Source organism: Gekko japonicus, unplaced genomic scaffold (assembly GCF_001447785.1).
Source record: "Gekko japonicus isolate JY-2015 unplaced genomic scaffold, Gekko_japonicus_V1.1 scaffold219, whole genome shotgun sequence".
NCBI lineage: Eukaryota > Metazoa > Chordata > Lepidosauria > Squamata > Gekkonidae > Gekko > Gekko japonicus.
Genome location: NW_015165241.1, coordinates 150,406 through 167,268, shown reverse-complemented (window position 1 = coordinate 167,268; position 16,863 = coordinate 150,406). Strand labels below are relative to the sequence as shown.

The 16,863-nt window shown below is 46.0% G+C and overlaps 2 protein-coding genes across 2 annotated transcripts in view; one reads left to right on the top strand and one right to left on the bottom strand.

The window, feature by feature from the left end:
- Window positions 1-16,863, bottom strand: part of TMBIM1 (transmembrane BAX inhibitor motif containing 1) — a 76,068-nt gene that overhangs the window by 14,496 nt on the left and 44,709 nt on the right. Inside the window, exons 2-4 of the mRNA XM_015410029.1 lie at window positions 11,436-11,716; window positions 4,040-4,134; window positions 3,325-3,389 (exon numbers count right to left, since the gene is read on the bottom strand). Of these exons, the coding sequence (XP_015265515.1) occupies window positions 3,325-3,389; window positions 4,040-4,134; window positions 11,436-11,691 (416 nt within the window). The 5' untranslated portion in view covers window positions 11,692-11,716. The remainder of the gene's footprint in view (window positions 1-3,324; window positions 3,390-4,039; window positions 4,135-11,435; window positions 11,717-16,863) is intronic.
- The window catches only part of CATIP (ciliogenesis associated TTC17 interacting protein), a 76,534-nt gene continuing 73,769 nt past the window's right edge, over window positions 14,099-16,863 (top strand). The window contains exons 1-2 of the mRNA XM_015410020.1: window positions 14,099-14,185; window positions 14,317-14,431. Of these exons, the coding sequence (XP_015265506.1) occupies window positions 14,099-14,185; window positions 14,317-14,431 (202 nt within the window). The remainder of the gene's footprint in view (window positions 14,186-14,316; window positions 14,432-16,863) is intronic.

The window sequence follows — 16,863 nt, the reverse complement described above, 5'->3', positions numbered from 1 at the left end:
GCTGTTTGCCAGTAATTCTGACAGGGCACAGTGGCTGAAGGGGGAGTGGATGGGAAAGAGGAGCAGACCCAGCACGCGGCCAATGGCACGCGAATACTCTTGAGTGGTGGCCGACGGGCCAATGGCTGAGGGAGCGCATAGAATGTTGCCACTCAAAAACAGAAGATTTATATGAAAATATATTAATATTAGGGTAACTTATATGATTAATCAACTAAGGTTTTGTTTAATCAACTAGCAAAAACTATGATCACAGTATTTGGTTGCTTCCCAGTGTACTATGGAAACAGGACATTTCTACTTGCAGGTTAAGTCTGGCTTCTTGATTTCACTGTGCAGAGACTTACACACCAACAGGTTTAACAGTGATCATCTACTTGTCTCATCCTACATGTTTCAGACCAGCTGTTCATTTGTTCTTTATCTTTTAGATGACTATATGAAAATTTGTTCAATTAACTTTTAAATGACAAACTTGCTCTGTAGCTAAGTGGTAGAGGAGTATGTGGTACGCAGATATTAGCCAATCAGTGCTGTGCACTGCCAACTTCTGCTACGGATGTTGAGAACTTGCTTTTCGAACTCTGATTCTGATCTCTCTTACCACTAAATGCGAAGAGTTGCAAAACTGGACATGTTCACCATATACCATCATAACAAATAGATTCAGAAGAGTTTTTGTTGTTCAGTCGCACAGTCGAGTCCGACTCTTCACGACCCCATGGACCAGATCACGCCAGGCTTCCGCCATCCTCTGAAGTTTGCTCAATTTCATGTTCGTTGCATCTATGACACTGTCTAACCATCTCATCCTTTGCCGTCCCCGTCTTCTTTGACCTTCAATCTTTCCCAGCATCAGGGTCTTTTCCAGTGAGTGCTCCCTTCTCATTTGGTGGCCAAAGTATTTGAGCTTCAGTTTCATTATCTGGCCTTCCAGGGAACAGTCAGGGTGGATTTCTTTTAGGATTGACTGATTTGATCTTCTTGCAGTCCAAGGGACTCTCAAGAGTCTTCTCCAGCACCATAGTTCAAAAGAATCTATTCTTCGGCGCTCGGCCTTCCTTATAGTCCAGCTCTCGCAGCCATACATGACTACTGGGAATACCATTGCTTTGACCATGCGGACTTTTGTTGGCAGGGTGATGTCTCTACTTTTTATCATGCTGTTTAGGTTCGCCATCGCTTTCCTCCCAAGGAGCAGGCATCTTTTAATTTCATGGCTGCTGTCACAGTCTGTGGTTGTCTGGGATCCCAGGAACGTGAAGTCTGTCACTATTTCCACGACTTCCCCTTCTATTTGCCAAGGAGTGATGGGGCTGGATGCCATGATCTTAGTTTTTTTGATGTTGAGCTTCAAGCCCACTTTTGCGCTCTCCTCTTTGACCCTGAGCAAGAGGCTCTTTAGGTCCTCTTCACTTTCAGCCATTAGAGTGGTATCATCTGCATATCTGAGGTTGTTGATCTTTTCCCCAGCAATCTTAATTCCCGCTTGTGATTCATCCAGGCCAGCATTTCGCATGATGTACTCTGCATATATATTAAATAAGCAAGGTGACAATATACATCCTTGTCGTACTCCTTTTCCTATGCTAAACCAATCAGTTGTTCCATATCCGGTTCTAACTGTCGCTTCTTGGCCCTTATACAGGTTTCTCAAGAGACATGTGAGGTGGTCTGGTACTCCCATCTCTTTAAGGACCTGCCATAGTTTGTTGTGATCCACACAGTCAAAGGCTTTAGCATAGTCAATGAAGCAGAAGTAGATATTTTTCTGGTACTCTCTTGCTTTCTCCATAATCCAGCGAATGTTGGCAATTTGATCTCTAGTTCCTCTACCTCTTCGAAACCCAGCTTGTACTTCTGGTAGTTCTCTATCCACGTACTGTTGAAGCCTAGCTTGTAGGATCTTGAGCATGACCTTGCTAGCATGTGATATGAGTGCAATTGTGCGATAGTTTGAACATTCCTTGGCATTGCCCTTCTTTGGGATTGGAATGTATACTGACCTTTTCCAATCCTGTGGCCACTGTTGCGTTATCCAAATTTGCTGGCAAATGGAGTGCAGCACTTTAACAGCATCATCTTCTAAGACTTTGAATAGCTCAGCTGGAATACCATCACCTCCACTAGCTTTGTTGTTAGCAATGCTTTCTAAGGCCCATTTAACTTCACATTCCAGGATGTCTGGCTCAAGGTCAGTGATTATACCGTCGTGTTTGTCAAGGACATTGAGGTCTTTCTTGTATAGTTCTTCTGTGTATTCTTGCCATCTTTTCCTAATCTCTTCTGCTTCTGTTAGGTCCCTACCGTTTTTGTCCTTTATCATGGCCAGCTTTGCATGGAACGCTCCCTTGATTTCTCCAACTTTCTTGAAGAGATCTCTAGTCCTTCCCATTCTATTGTTTTCTTCTATTACTTTGCACTGTTCATTCAGGAAGGCCTCCTTATCTCTCCTTGCTGTTCTCTGGAAATCTGCGTTCAGTTGGGTAAATCTTTCCTTTTCGCCTTTGCCTTTCGCTTTCCTTCTTTCCTCTGCTATTTGTAAAGCCTCATCAGAAAGCCACTTTGCTTTCTTACATTTCTTTTTCTTTGGGATGGTGGTGATTGCTGCCTCCTGTACGATGTCACGAACCTCTGTCCATAGTTCTTCAGGCACTCTATCTATCAAATCCAGACCCTTGAATCTATTCTTCACCTCTGTTTCCGTGGTCATGTGGCCGGCATGACTAAACACCAAGGCGCACGGAACGCTGTTACCTTCCCACCGAAGTGGTACCTATTTATCTACTTGCAATTTCTTGCTTTCAAACTGCTAGGTTGGCAGGAGCTGGAACTAGAGATGGGAGCTCACTCCATCATGCGGCACACTCAGGTCTCAAACTGCTGAACTAACAACCTTCCACAGCCTGCAGTTCAGTGTCTTAACTTCTTGAGCCACCACAGCTCCTTCTATGAGAGTAGCACCAGCCAATTAAACATACAGTTGGAAGGTACACTCCAGTTGTACTACATTGTTTGGTTGGCAGCTGGAATGGAGACACAATCTTTTTTTCTCTGCAGTTTAGCATTTTTGTTCTGTTTAGGTAGTGCTAACTCCAGTCAAGATTAAACACTTAATGGAGCTGCCACCAGTATTCAGACAGTGGCGATAACCTTGCTAACTCCAGAAAAACTATTACCACTGAATTGAAAATTGTTGTTCTGAGCTTCCAGACAAATAAAAGAAATATATATCATTTTATTGGAATGTATTTGTTTTATTAGTAGATATCAGAACAAGTTTTATAAGCAGATTGTCTATAAGAGGACTGGGAAAGAACTTACACAAAGGTAAAAACTGCAATGATGCCCACTGTCACAAGCAGCTGCACTGAGATGATGCTGTAAACCTGGATGTTAAGACACAGTGTTAGTGCAAGGGTACATAAATGCACATGGGAAACTGTCACATACATTAGGGGTGAATTAAAGTGCCTGGAAGTTATGTCCCAAGTTCTGCTGCTGATTATACCACAGCAGGATGCTTATTTGGCTGAGGCCCAGACTTTATTTAGCACCTTGCAGGAGCTGCTTCTTGGCTCTTCTGCCACAGAGGCAGAAACTGAAATGAGCAACCCAAACCAGGAGAGTAAAGGATACATTCCCACATCAGTTTCTCATTTAGGCATTTGGAAAAGTGCATACTGTCCTTAAGTGCCCCTTCCTATGCTTTTAAAACAGTCATCTAGGCATAACAGGAGAAAACTTTACAGAAAACAATCCAGCATTATTTGTTGACCGCATTAATACCCTAATCGTCACCCCAAGATAGGATTCCCTGTCCATGATAGGAATCCCTGTCCACAGATTCCACCTGCCTTCCTGTAACCTTTCCACAAACTAGAGTAATACTTCTCCTGTAACAGCATAAGGAGGAACTCCCCTGTGGGATATCAAGGACTGATCCCTTCAGACTCTCTTTGACATACAAGTGTGCACTGCACTATTACACAGGCCATTTCCCTCCAGAGAAGCAGAGATCACAATGGAGACCACATACCTTGCGGATGAAACTATGTCGAACTTTCTTGTCATCCCAGTCTGCAGAACTGAAGCCCCCATTCCCTTCTGTACCACTACTGCCATAGCTGTCACCTGCCAAGATAAGGAGGGAGCATTGATATTGACCTTTATAGCCCTAAATAGTTTCGGATCCAGGTACTTTGAACATTTACCTTCTCTAACAGGAACCTGAGGAAATGCTCCATTTCCCATTCCACTGCCATCAGGACCACAGTTACATGTGTCACATGGGGGTCTAATGCCCTTAGAAATATACCATGCCCCCCTTTTTCAGAAAGCAAATCTCAGGCCTTTTCTTAAAGAGATGTCAGCAGAAACCAGTTAAGTAGTTTTGCACCTGATTGCCTTGCAAAGTATATGGGAGGGGGAAACTACAGGATGACTCTGGAACTGACTCTTGTCCAGCCAGTGAACCACTCTTTGACAGACTATTAAGGGTTAATGCCTAACTGAGAACTTTTGAGTGACAGGCCGTTCAAACGGAATTCTGTTGAGAGAGTCAATTAAGAAATGACAGTTGGGAACTTAGAGTTGAAGAGACAGTTAAGCACTGACTGTGGACTGGGAATGAGGCAAAAGGAGTGAGAGGATCAGAGAGGATCCTTGTTCAAGCTGAAAAGGGAAATTGCTTCTAGTTAATAGAAGTAACCCCTACCCAGTGAAAATGGAGATAGCTCTTGAGAGTGATCCCTGGCCTGTGTATATTGAAGGATTCTGGGAACTTGGTTGTATGTTCCTGCCTTCTAGACTTTAAGAGTCAGTGAAACTCAGAAACCTATGCTTGAGTGTTTAAGCAGAAACTGAAAAAAAGCCTCTCTCGTCAAAATTTTAAAAGACCTTTTTGAATAGCAGAAACACTTGTTGGCAACAAATTATTTGGAACTGGTGTGATTACAAATTTATCTCAGTTTTCTTACAAGTTCACCTCATACATCCTACCCCTGATTCCACCTGACCTTTCCTCCTCTAAGTTAAATAAAACATTTTGTTTATTTCGAACATTACAGAAGCTGAATATAAGAAGGTGATTTTGTCTCTTCCCTCAGTTCCCTGGGCTGGGCCAATATCTTTCTATCTATCATATGTGTGTGAGGGAGGGAAGAGGGTGAGATCACCATACCCTCATTGGCTGAACTCATTCTCATAAGTCCCGTCCTTAACCTGCCCCTTTCCTTTCCATCTTACTTACTGTCTCTTCCCTTTAGCTATGACAAGAGTGTACCCTCGTGTCGCAGGCAGTGACTAGGGAGGCTCTCCACAGGCTGCCACCACTCTGGTATGGGTCTCCATGGGAGGGCCCAGAGCACCCACCCAACCCCTTATCCATTCTTTCCCAATAGGGAATACTTCATATGTGACCGAATGAGGTGTGAAGGCCCAGGCAGAATAACCAATTTTATTTAAGATGTCTAGTAAGAACTATAATTCAAGTAATGTCTTAAATATTGAGAGCAGCAAAGGTAGGTAAGCAAACAAAATGAAACACCCTAACACATCTATCTAGACTGTTCCTAGCTGTCTCTTGGTGACTGGCTTCAAGCTGACTCACCCCTTCCTGGATGAGGGATCCCTCTGTCTGCAGCAGCCTCCCACTTTGGGCAAGGCCTGTTATCTCTTCTTCCCAGGCACCACCCTCTACTGGTATACGTTTTCCCTCAGAATCCCCTGTTAACTAATGACACGGGCTAAATGAGACCTGGGAAATGCAGAACCTGATAGCTATTCTAGTACAGGCTTCCCTGGAGCCACTAGGTCTCCCTGGAGCCTGTAGGCCACACTACTATAGGTTTAGGATTATGACACCTGGGCAGAAAATGTAACTGAAAAACTACACTATTTTGGGATACCTTATCCAAGTGGGGAAACTGCCCCTGTGAATCAAGTGTGCAATGGGAAAGAGGGCAAATAGGGGACAATATATGCCAATAGAAAGCAAGCCTTCTTCTGACAGATGCACCCACGGTAGGCATTTAAGAAAAACACGAGCAATTGCTTATCCGCTATGGTGCAGTAATGTAAAGATCAATTGCCAAAACATACTAGTTCTTCTTAATTCCCAGCTTTCCTTTTTTCAATCCCTAGACCTTTTTTAACCAGAAAGGTACCCCCTTTTTGACTTCCACTTTTTGTCATGCAAGCACCGCTTTGCGGCTGTCACCACCTCTGACCCATCTTCCCACACACAGTTTTGAATCCTACCACTCATCGCCTACAGGTTTATACCTCTCAACATCTCCTGAAAGAAAATAACTACCCTTCTCAGATCAATAAAGGATTCCAATGGTACCTTTTGAATATATATAAGCATAAGCTTCACAAATGCTGATAGCATATTTTTACATTTTAGGAATCTTTAAAAGTGTTCCCTTTTTGGCCTCATAGTATAGAATTACAGTAAAAATACAAATGTTTGCAAAAACAAACTGCTCTTTCAGTGCTTTGCTGAAATTCCCCAGGAAAACAGAGGACTGGAAGAGCACTTCTTCAGGCCACGGAGCAGGGGTGGGTTTCTCACCAAATTCCTCCTCCAACCTCAAGCTCACACACTGTGCCCAGTGCTGTTTCCAGCAGGCCACAGGCACTATTTTGAATGGGGGGCTGCAGGAACACACTCTCAGCCTAACTTACCTCACAGGGCTGTTGTGAGGATAAAATGGAGGAGGGGAGAATGATGTTTACTGCCCTGGCTTCTTGAAAGAAGAGTGGGATTCAAATGTACTGAATAAATCATACCTGAGTGGTGAATAAGAGGCAAGGGGCCAAGAGCTGCTGTGACAGTTATGGTGATGGAAAGGCATCCAGGCATCTCTTTGGCTGGGAAGGGAAGAAGGCCCGCTTCACCAGACAGAGATCATCCTTTCCCAACTGAGAGGGGAAACATGCTAGCATTTGATGTATTAACACTTCTCAATTGGAAGGTCGAGGTCTGACAGGCTTGAGCCTCCAAGACTGGGCACCTAGATTGGCTGAAGGCACTGGAGCGTAGGCGTAGACTATGGGAGGGCTTGGGGGCTGGGGGATCCCAAATATTTTCCAGGAAAGACTCGGCCTCCCCCCGGGGGAAAGAGAGCTCTAAAAAGGCAGCCCACCCTTTAAAGCCATCAGCCAGCAGATGGACCCACCGGCTGCTGACTTTAAAGGGTGGGAAACCCTTGCAGGATCCCTGATTAGCAGCAGCAACAGCCTGAGCCTCCTTAATGGCACACCCAGGCTCCCAGCAGCCCTCACTTGCTCTTGATCAGGTGGCTTGGTGGTGCGGCTGGGCATCTGTTGCTTCTTGCTATCCCCACATCCCTATGAACCTCTATGGTACCATAGAGTTTTCAGGGTGATTGCTAGAGTGTGCCCAGCATAATGACATCACTTCCAGGCTACATCATCACGCCGGGCACATCGACCTGATCTGGCCACTTCGGGGTGGGGTTCCCCTGCCAGCCGGATTCGGATTGGGGAACCTTTTAGTGGGGGGAATCCCCACCCCCGGGGGGGACTTGGCAGCCCTAGACATGAAGGATGATAGCCACTGATCACAGATGCACAAGGGTCGGGGCATCCTGCAACTACCAGGATGAGATTGAGTGGGGCTTATTGTGGTTACAGATAACAAAGTTACAGCATTCAAAATAAAAAGAAATATTAAAAAGAAAATGTCCACACAAATACTCTACACAGCAGTGTATCAAGCAAGGTTGCCAAGTAATCCTCAACTAATCATACCCTGACTGTTGTTATTCTAAGGTAGGCTTTTTACTCTTAAAGCTACAGCATTCTGTGTCCTGGTTGCCTGCCCTTACTTAGCTCCATGTGGTAATGCTGACCATCAAGATGGATCCAAGGTGTGAGACCTCCTTCCTCCCACTCATCTCCTAGGGTTACCAGTCCCCAGGTGGGGGTGGGGAATCCCCTGCTTCCGTGGGCTCCTGGCCACTGGCAGCCTGCTGGCATGTGAGAGGAAATTCCCCCACCCCCCAACAGTGATGTTGTGCATGACGTGCTGATACCACCCAGAAGTAATGTGGGTGCATTGGTGATGGGGGCGGTGATGCTCTGGTTTTTGGCCAAAACTCTATGGTTTGAGGGCAATTTTACCACAGAGTTTTGCTCAAAAACTAGAGTGTCACCCCGATGTCATCGGCATGCCTATGTCACTTCCGGGTTATGTATGTACATTGCATGACATCCCCGCCCCCTCCTGGAATGCCCCCCCATCCCCCCAGTGGCACAACAATCAGACCTGGCAACCCTATTATCTTCAGAACAAAATGGACCCCATTCCCCTCCCCTCATGTGGAGGACGTTTATTACCTGTCTCTGACCACACCCCCTCGTGGGTCAGGTCTTCTCTTCCTATGCTTCCCAGGACGAGAAACAATCTAGTAGTTGGCATCCCCAAGTCTCTGTTAACTCCTAGGTGTTACATTCCTGTGAGGGTACGAAATGGCCCTTTAATTGTTCTCTGCTGGCTAGAAACATTTTGCTTAATCAAGCCTTAAGTACTAAGTGCTTGTGAGAGCCATCAATGGGATGCGGCTGCTTACAAATAATTTTCTGTTTCCTGTCCCAAAATTCTCAACATTATGATACGTCTCAAATTGGAGTGCATTTCTCCACATTGAAGACTGCTGAAAAACAGGAGTTTATTTTTTTTTAAAGTGAATAAATAAGATAGCATTACCACAGGGTATTTATACCACACCTGGAGAGTAATAAGCAGAGGAGATTCCCTGGCTTATTGTGGACAGAAAGTTTTTAAAACCATCCAAAAATTATTGGGGGTGAAACTAAGTGTCTCAAAGAAACGGAACATCATCCTTACTGTGCCACCTCTTTAAGCCCAAAGCCAGAAGGGTACAATGCTACTTATGTCAGCACTGTGAAAGTCCTCCAAATCCACAAAGCCCTCATTTTAAATGGCTGTCAAACTCATTTGTTACAAGGGCCAGATCAGACATAAATAGGATTTTTTCAGGCCAGGCCATGTGTGTTATAAAATGTAATGCCAGGTAATGAAGATATTAACTTTATAAAGGACACCAAAAAACACAATTAAAGTTTTTTTAAAACTTAAAACATGCTCAAAATGGTAACACTCTTGCCATATTTTGTTTATTTAACAGTCTTTGATAACTGATACCTCCCAAACCTTACCCCCCTGTCCTTAAAAAAATGCCTACCTAAAATGGAAAGGTGGGATTTGGCAATGCAATTTTTAAAATAAAACATCAAGAAAAAGCAGAAGGATCACAGCAGAAACTACCCCCCCAAAAAAATATAGAATTCTCTGAGCCGAGGAAAACATGAAATGGCTGGGCATTGCAAGCTCCTCCCCCCACCCCCAGTCTACTCAGAGTGGCAGTGGCTCTCCAGTGTAATGGCCCCCTTTGGCTGTGGGTTCCCAGGTTAGAATACTCACTCAGGCACCCATTCTCAGGTCCATTAAGCAGAGACAACCTGCCTCAAAATATCATCCCTTTATTTGCAAGGAGACAACGTCAGCTGGCATACAAACACTGGAAACTGAAACTACTTGAGCTCCATTCCATTGAAATATAAGCAGCTCAAAAAGGTTGCAAAGAAAATGCAGAATGAATTTTCCATTAAGGTTTCTGGGCCCAGATAGACTACTCTGGGACTGGAATAATAGCCCCCAAAGTGGAATTTCACTCCCAGAAAACAGCTGCTACTCCCAGGGGCTGTCATTCCACTCTGGCGGCTGTCATTCCACTCTGGCGGCTGTCATTCCAGTCCCAGAGTAGTCTATCTGGACCCAGAAACCTTAAAGGGAAATCCATTCTGCATTTCCCTTGCAATTTTTTTGTGTGTGTGCTTTAGCCCAGTGGAGCTTCCTGCTGGAGGCGAAACAGATGACGACAAGGCCCATCCAGCAGGGAAGTTCGGCAGCCCTGATCTCCCTCAGGTGAGGACAGGCAGGGGAGGGGGGGTGGAGAACAGTGCCATGGGCTGGATTAAAGCCCTGAGCAGGCCGGTTCCGGCCCATGGGCTGTAGGTTTGACACCCCTGCTCTAGGAGCTTCATAATCTGTTGGGTGACCTGTTGTAAACCGCCATGAGCCCCATTCAAGTGGGGAAGGACGGTCAAGAAATCTAAATAAATAAATAAATAATATTTTCACTTGAAGCTAACTTCTGTTTGTGATGCTCACTCTGATTAGTTAACTCTGAGAATAAAAGGCATCCTTGAAGGGCTGCTATTGAATCATAGAATCACAGCATTGGAAGGGACCTCCAGGGTCATCTAGTCCAACCCCGAGTCCCTTTATTGGAACCAAGTCCCTTTATTAAAAATTCTCCTGGTGTTGGGCAACTAGGTACCCACTCTCAGTCAGCTTTAGATGGCTAGGTATGTGTCTTGCAGTACAAACCTGATCAGAATTCCAGCCTTCTAAACCCAGATTTCAATGGGTGTAACTCTGTTTAGGATAGCAATCTTGGTGAAAAGAGGTAGTAGGAGAATAGGTTTTTGAGGGTCATTCGCATAGTTGTTAGCATATAATGTTCCCATTCTATCAGGGGGGAAAGAATTACATATTGTAGCTTCAATCTCAACCACTCCCCATGTTGCGTACACAAAATCAAATTAACTAAACCTGGATTTAACTACTCCAACTAGCTCCACAATCACTAAATCAGATTAGAACACATATTTTGTCTATAAACACATATTGAAACAGTGGGGGGAAACAGTGGGTGGTGGTGGTGGTAATCAGATGGCATTAAAAGCTACTTAAACCACATTAGTGTTCAGATTCAGTGGAGTGTTTCCATGGATGGAAGGACTTCCACCCACGGAGTACAGCTCTTTACCCTCGTTCTCTCTGGCTGCATCCTCAAATGCCCTCTAAAATGCTGCTCCTAGTTGGGACCCCCAGGAGCAGCCTTCAAGGGGGATTTGGGGCTCTAGCAGGAGGTGGAAGGTTAAATAGTTACACTCCATGCTTCCACCCAGGGAAACATTCGACTGGATCCAATTCTAAGTTAACCTGAGTATAGAGGATTGGACCATCACAAAAAGAAAATGTTTAACCTATCAAGGAGGTCTTCCCCCATCCAGAATCCAACTAAATTATCACTGAATCACCTTTTTTTGTTCTGCAGAAGATAAGTTCTGGTTACTTCTAGGAAACAATAAATTATCACCGAATCACCTTTTTTTGTTATGCAGAACAAAGATAAGTTCTGGTTACTTCTAGGAAACAGCTTAAATTCCAACACATCTATCCCTTTTTTAAGCCTGTCTTTAAACTGTATTTTTCCAAGTAGGCCAAAAACAGTTACAACATTCACCTTCTTCAGTTTTTAAATCTGGTGTTCAACTAAGACAAGTCCCTGACCCAAGAAGAAAAATCAGCTTACCAAAGTTCATTGGAAGTGTTGGCATAGGAGGAACCGGTTGAGGATAGCCTCCTGGCTGTGGATAGCCTCCTGGCTGTGGATAGCCTCCTGGCTGTGGATAGCCTCCTGGTTGTGGATACCCGCCACTATATGGCGGAGGCTGTGGGTAAGCCCCAGGATGTCCAGCAGGATATCCCCCAGAATATCCCCCATGGGGTGGTGGTGGATGGAGGGGGTTCCTGTCGTCATAACCCGGAGGAGCACTGGGATAGGACATAATGTCTCAGCAAGGCTCAGAGCACCTGGAAAAAACACAGAGGCAAACCCAGTTATGACCGACACCAATTTCTAATACAGGAATATCTACCCCGTGGAATGCTACCTGATCATCCCGTGTGCGTCAGACTCAAAACAGTTTCTTCAAAAAGGCCAGCAGGGAGAGACAGAGGGAAATAATAAAAGACAAGAGAGTAACGTTACTTGTGTGGCTTAGCTCCTCTTAAGCATAGCTGGCCCCAGAGAGGGAGGGCGTGAGCTCTCCTATTAGTGCTGCAACAGACAGATCTTTTAGCATTAAGGGAACTATCAGAACCCACAGCCAACAACGGAGTACACGCTTTCAAGAAAGGTTATACTTTTATTGAAGAGCTATAGATGCATTAACATAGTCGCTGTTAAGAATGGCAATTGTCCCTTGGACATAATAAGATATAGGGCATTCGTATGCACCCCCACACACACACTGCGCTGGCCAATTAGGCACCCTCCCACACGTGGGCTAAAGCCAGCAAACTGTTTCTAGGCGAAGCTGGGAACGGTCCAGCTCCCACGGCTGCCTGGAAAGGCAGACAACACACACTCCCACCTGCACATCATTATAGATAAGCGTTTCGGAGCAAAGCGTAGACAGGAATGCGAAAGCAATTTACACAGACTCTGACTGAGCATCCCAACCCCCATGGCAGCATAGCTGAAGTTAAAAGAGGACCGCATTTCATCCCAATCTTAAAAGACAGTTAAACGCCCTGTGATCAAAGCTATGACAAGGGAAGCCAGAGCAGAACACAAAGACATCTCCACACACACTGATTTTAGCAACTATGAGTCCAATCAGATGGCTCTTTAGATCCGTGCAAGGCACAATTGCCTCACGGATCTAAAGGTAATGTCCAGACACAAACATCAGGGAAATGTCCCTCTTCCGTGGGCATCCCATTTTGCCGCGCTTCGGAGCCGTACTTAAAAGATAGCACTTTAAATCTAGGGTTTTCGGTTACCTGCGGGACAACTGCGGACTTTCACCTGTCTGATCGTTCAACCAGCGCGCAATCCTCCCGTCGGGGTGGTCTGACATCAGACTATCCCGAGCAGGCGCCATTTTAAAAAATCTCTACACCTGCGCGGATCAACAAGGACGTGCTGTCACGTCTATGCGCACGCACAAAGTTTTTTTTAAAAAAACCCACCATGCATGCCTCCTTCAGTGGACGCCATCTAGACAATCCACAACAGAGGCAGTGCGGTAAGGCAATTCACCAGGGGGATGTCTGGTTGTGCTACAATGGATTAAAAAGATTGGGATAGAATTCAAGCTGACATAATGACGGGATTAGCTGCCTGTCTGAACGCACCCAATGTCATGGAAGAAACAGTATTCAAGAGTAAATGCTGCACATAGCCTGAAAGTCATGAGGATATAGTAAAGAATGTGGCGGACATGAGATATTTGAGACCGTTACTAGGGGTCTCCAACAGTGAATGTTTGCACCTTTACTGGCACCTGCCCAGTGTTTTTAGAAAGTAGGCAGGAATGTGTGTTCAGATATTTCCTGACTGAATATATATCCAAAAAATACCTTGCGGATATTTTGGGGGGTATCCAGAGCAAGTAGTCTGTATTCCTGGAATACCAATATTCAGGTCCTGAATATTTCCAGGAATATTTCCAGGCTCTGAAGAAAATCCCAAAGGCAACACTGTGATTTATGATTCTCAGCATCTGCTCCAGAACTGCCAGAACATCATGAGTCACCTCTCACACAATGTGGAGTCTATTCACCTGCTGTGCCAGAAGCAGGCACTTAATTAGTGTGCCACAGCTGTGCCTGATCAGTGACATCAGCTGTCACTGGAACTCCACCAGCACCGTGCGTGAGCATCTGGTGGAGCAGAGGAGCACCCTGGACAAGGAGACCTTGGAGGTTGACACTGTGCAGGGGGGGGGGGAGGAGTTCAGCAGAGGAGTGGTTAACTCTGCACAAGACAGTGGAGGTCCTTGAGCCTTTAAGGAGTTAACCAAGCCACTCCCTTCTGACATGGCAATCCAGGGTCTTGTCACTGCCTTGATCCAAATGCTTCAGGGGAAGATGGTTGCCTTGCTGGGCCCTGAGCAAAGGACATGCTGAGATTGTAGCAGCAGGCTGATGCAGAGGCTGCAAGAGGGCATCGTGTCCTACCTGGAATCTCTTAGCAGGCAGAAGGCCTCCATGTTGGCCACCACGTGTGACCCACGCATCAATGCTAGCCTCACCCAGCTCACCAGGCAGCTCAGTTTGGTGAAGAGAGGAGCTCCCTCCGCAGGTTTGGCATTTTCTGGGCAAGAGGGGCATGCTGCTTCAAGATGCAGAGGAAGAGATGGAAATCAGCTCTGCTGCTCCCACCACCACCTCCCCTTCTATCCTGACATGGCCATGGTGATGGAGGCCGTTAGAGAGGCAATCAGCACTAGTGGGAACATGGGGTGCAAAAGTCAAGCTTTGGCAGACACAATGGTGAGAGAACCTATGAGTTGCGTGCCACTGACCCACTAACCTACTTGGCCAGGAAAGAGAATCTGACTGGATCGCTTTCCTGAGGCTCAGAGGCTCCTCTCATGCTTTCCAATGTCCGTTTTTGTTCCTAGATAAGCAACACTGTTGGCTTGCACCACTCACATCTGCTTGCCTGGAGGGCTGAGCCACTGGTCTTCCTGAAGGTCAGCTGGCCCCTCTTCAACTACCCAGCCCTGGACTCCGAGGGTGAGTGAAGTGAGCACATGCTCATGCCTGCACTCTATTCATCTGTGCTGGGGAGTCGGGGGAAACCTTGTTTCCAAAACTTAAAAGTGAGAAGCAGAAAGAAACAGTGGGGAAGTTATCCAATTTGAATGACACTATATAGAATATCTGGAGCTGCGGTGGCTCAAGTGGTTAAGACGTTGAACTGCAGGCTGTGGAAGGTCGGTAGTTCAGCAGTTCGAGACCCAGGGTGCCGCATGACAGAGTGAGCTCCCGTCTCTAGTTCCAGCTCCTGCCAACCTAGCAGTTCGAAAGCAAGAAATTGCAAGTAGATAAATAGGGACCACTTCGGTGGGAAGGGAACAGCGTTCCGTGCGCCTCGGTGTTTAGTCATGCCGGCCACATGACCACGGAAACGTCTTCAGACAGCGCTGGCTCTTCAGCTTGAAAACGGAGATGAGCACCGCAACCCTAGAGTCGGATTTGACTGGCTTTTGAGCAAGGGAACCTTTACCTATATAGAATCTACACTACAAACTATGTTGTAATGGGCGTGGGAGATGTTCGTGAAGCTTGTAAACTTTGTTGAAAGTTGGTGCTGGAAAGAGGAAAAGTTCTCAGCGTTCATCACAAATCACCTCGAGCACTGGATGATGGGTGGAGTTTGAGCTTTCACAAAAACTTATACCCAGGGCTATTTTTGGGCTGGAGGAAGGGGGCCAAGCCACCCCACCAGCCGCCACCTGCAGCGCTTCTCGTCCGCTCCCTTCACCACCTCCATGGCTCAGGGTTGACAAGGCAGCGGCTCCACCTCCTCTGCCGCTGCCACCACCTCGGTTCCCCTTGCGCACATGAAGGAAGCCGAGCAAGAGGAGGAGAACGGCAGTGCTGCTTGGTACGCCTGCCTGTGGAGCCGGCGGCAGCCCCTGACGGGAAAGAGGTGGGCAACTGGCCCCAGCCTGCCCCTGTGTGGCCGCTGCTCCCTCGGCTGGCTGGTATCGGGCGGCGGGCACAGCAAGTGCTGCTCCAGCCATGTGCCGAGGCTGGTCCAGCATGGGGAAGCCGACTCGGCTGGTTGCACCACCTCCCATGTGCGGGGGGAGGGGAGGGCCAGGCAGGTGTTTCCCGCGCGGCTGCCTGAGGAGCTTTGCCTGTGGAACTTCTCGCTTCGCCTCAGGGCTGTCAGCTCCTTTAGTTCCCAAATCTTCACAGCGCTCACAATTGGTCTGTTTTCAAGGCAACTGTGTCATAACAGATGAAGAGATCTTACATAACAGGACAATTCAGATCTTAGAATCAGCTGCTTTGAGGTAGAAACGAACGCATCTCTCCTTGCCACCATTTTCTCCTACCCCTGAAATTTTCTTTCAAGTTTAATGACTAGTAGGTGTGTTGTGTACAATGAAGGCGATAACATAGTGTAAAGAAACTATTTCAAACGATGTATCTGTGTACAATGAACAACAGGACATTGCCTCAACTTGCCTCTTGGCGGAAATCATTAATCAAAGCCCTATTGAAGTTGAGTGAATATTGGGTTGGAAAGTACCACAAAGCAGAAGGAAGCTTGCAGAATGGGGGTTTCCTTCCTCTCCCTGCAGCCCGCTAAGCCTCCCAAATTCTGCTCCTGTTGTCCTGGGGACTCTTCTGTGTAGGGGGGCCTGCAATCGGAGCCAATTCAGCGAAAGTGGCTCTCCTCTTCCTTTGCTAACAGAAGTGCTGTTCCACTAATATCGTATTATCCTGGAGGAAGAGGATCTTTGATTCCAATCTGTAACGAGTAGTCTCACATTTTTAGTGCATAGAATTTTCTTACATCATCTGCTTGCTTTCTAGAAATTCTTCTAGAAATTCTTTCTAGAAATTCTTCATGACAACAGTCTGCCAATGGCATCAACTGCTAATATGTAGGTGCTGAAGTTTTGGAATAAGACCTGTGGGTAGTGCTTGCTAATTTCTCAAAGGCAACAAGGGCAAGGCTGCAGTTTCTGTGTGCCAATAAATCCAAGTTCTATTTCCTCATTTGGATTATTTGACTAGTGGTTGATGTTTGATCAACCACTGGGTGGTTGTGGGGTTTTCTGGTATTTTAAATTAGGGGCTTCTTTTCTGCCTGTTCCCCAAAATTTAAAGATGTAAACCAGTAGTTTTCATTTGTTGAACCATTATTTTATTTGTTGAACAGGAAATCAAATATTAAGCAAGATATCAAAATGCATGGCCACACTAGTATCTCTCACAGACCAGAAGGATTAGCGAGAGTGTAATTGGAATCAGTTGCTGGAGTCAAACCTTGGAATCTTTTCTTGACGAAACAAAGCTCTGTTTTCCAATATGAGGCTGGAAACATGTTCTCTCTCTTTCTCTGAGTACAAGCAGAGCATCCTTTTCTTTTCACCGCATCATTAGAAACAACCTCAGCAAGACTTCTCTTTCTTTCCTTCTTTCCCTCC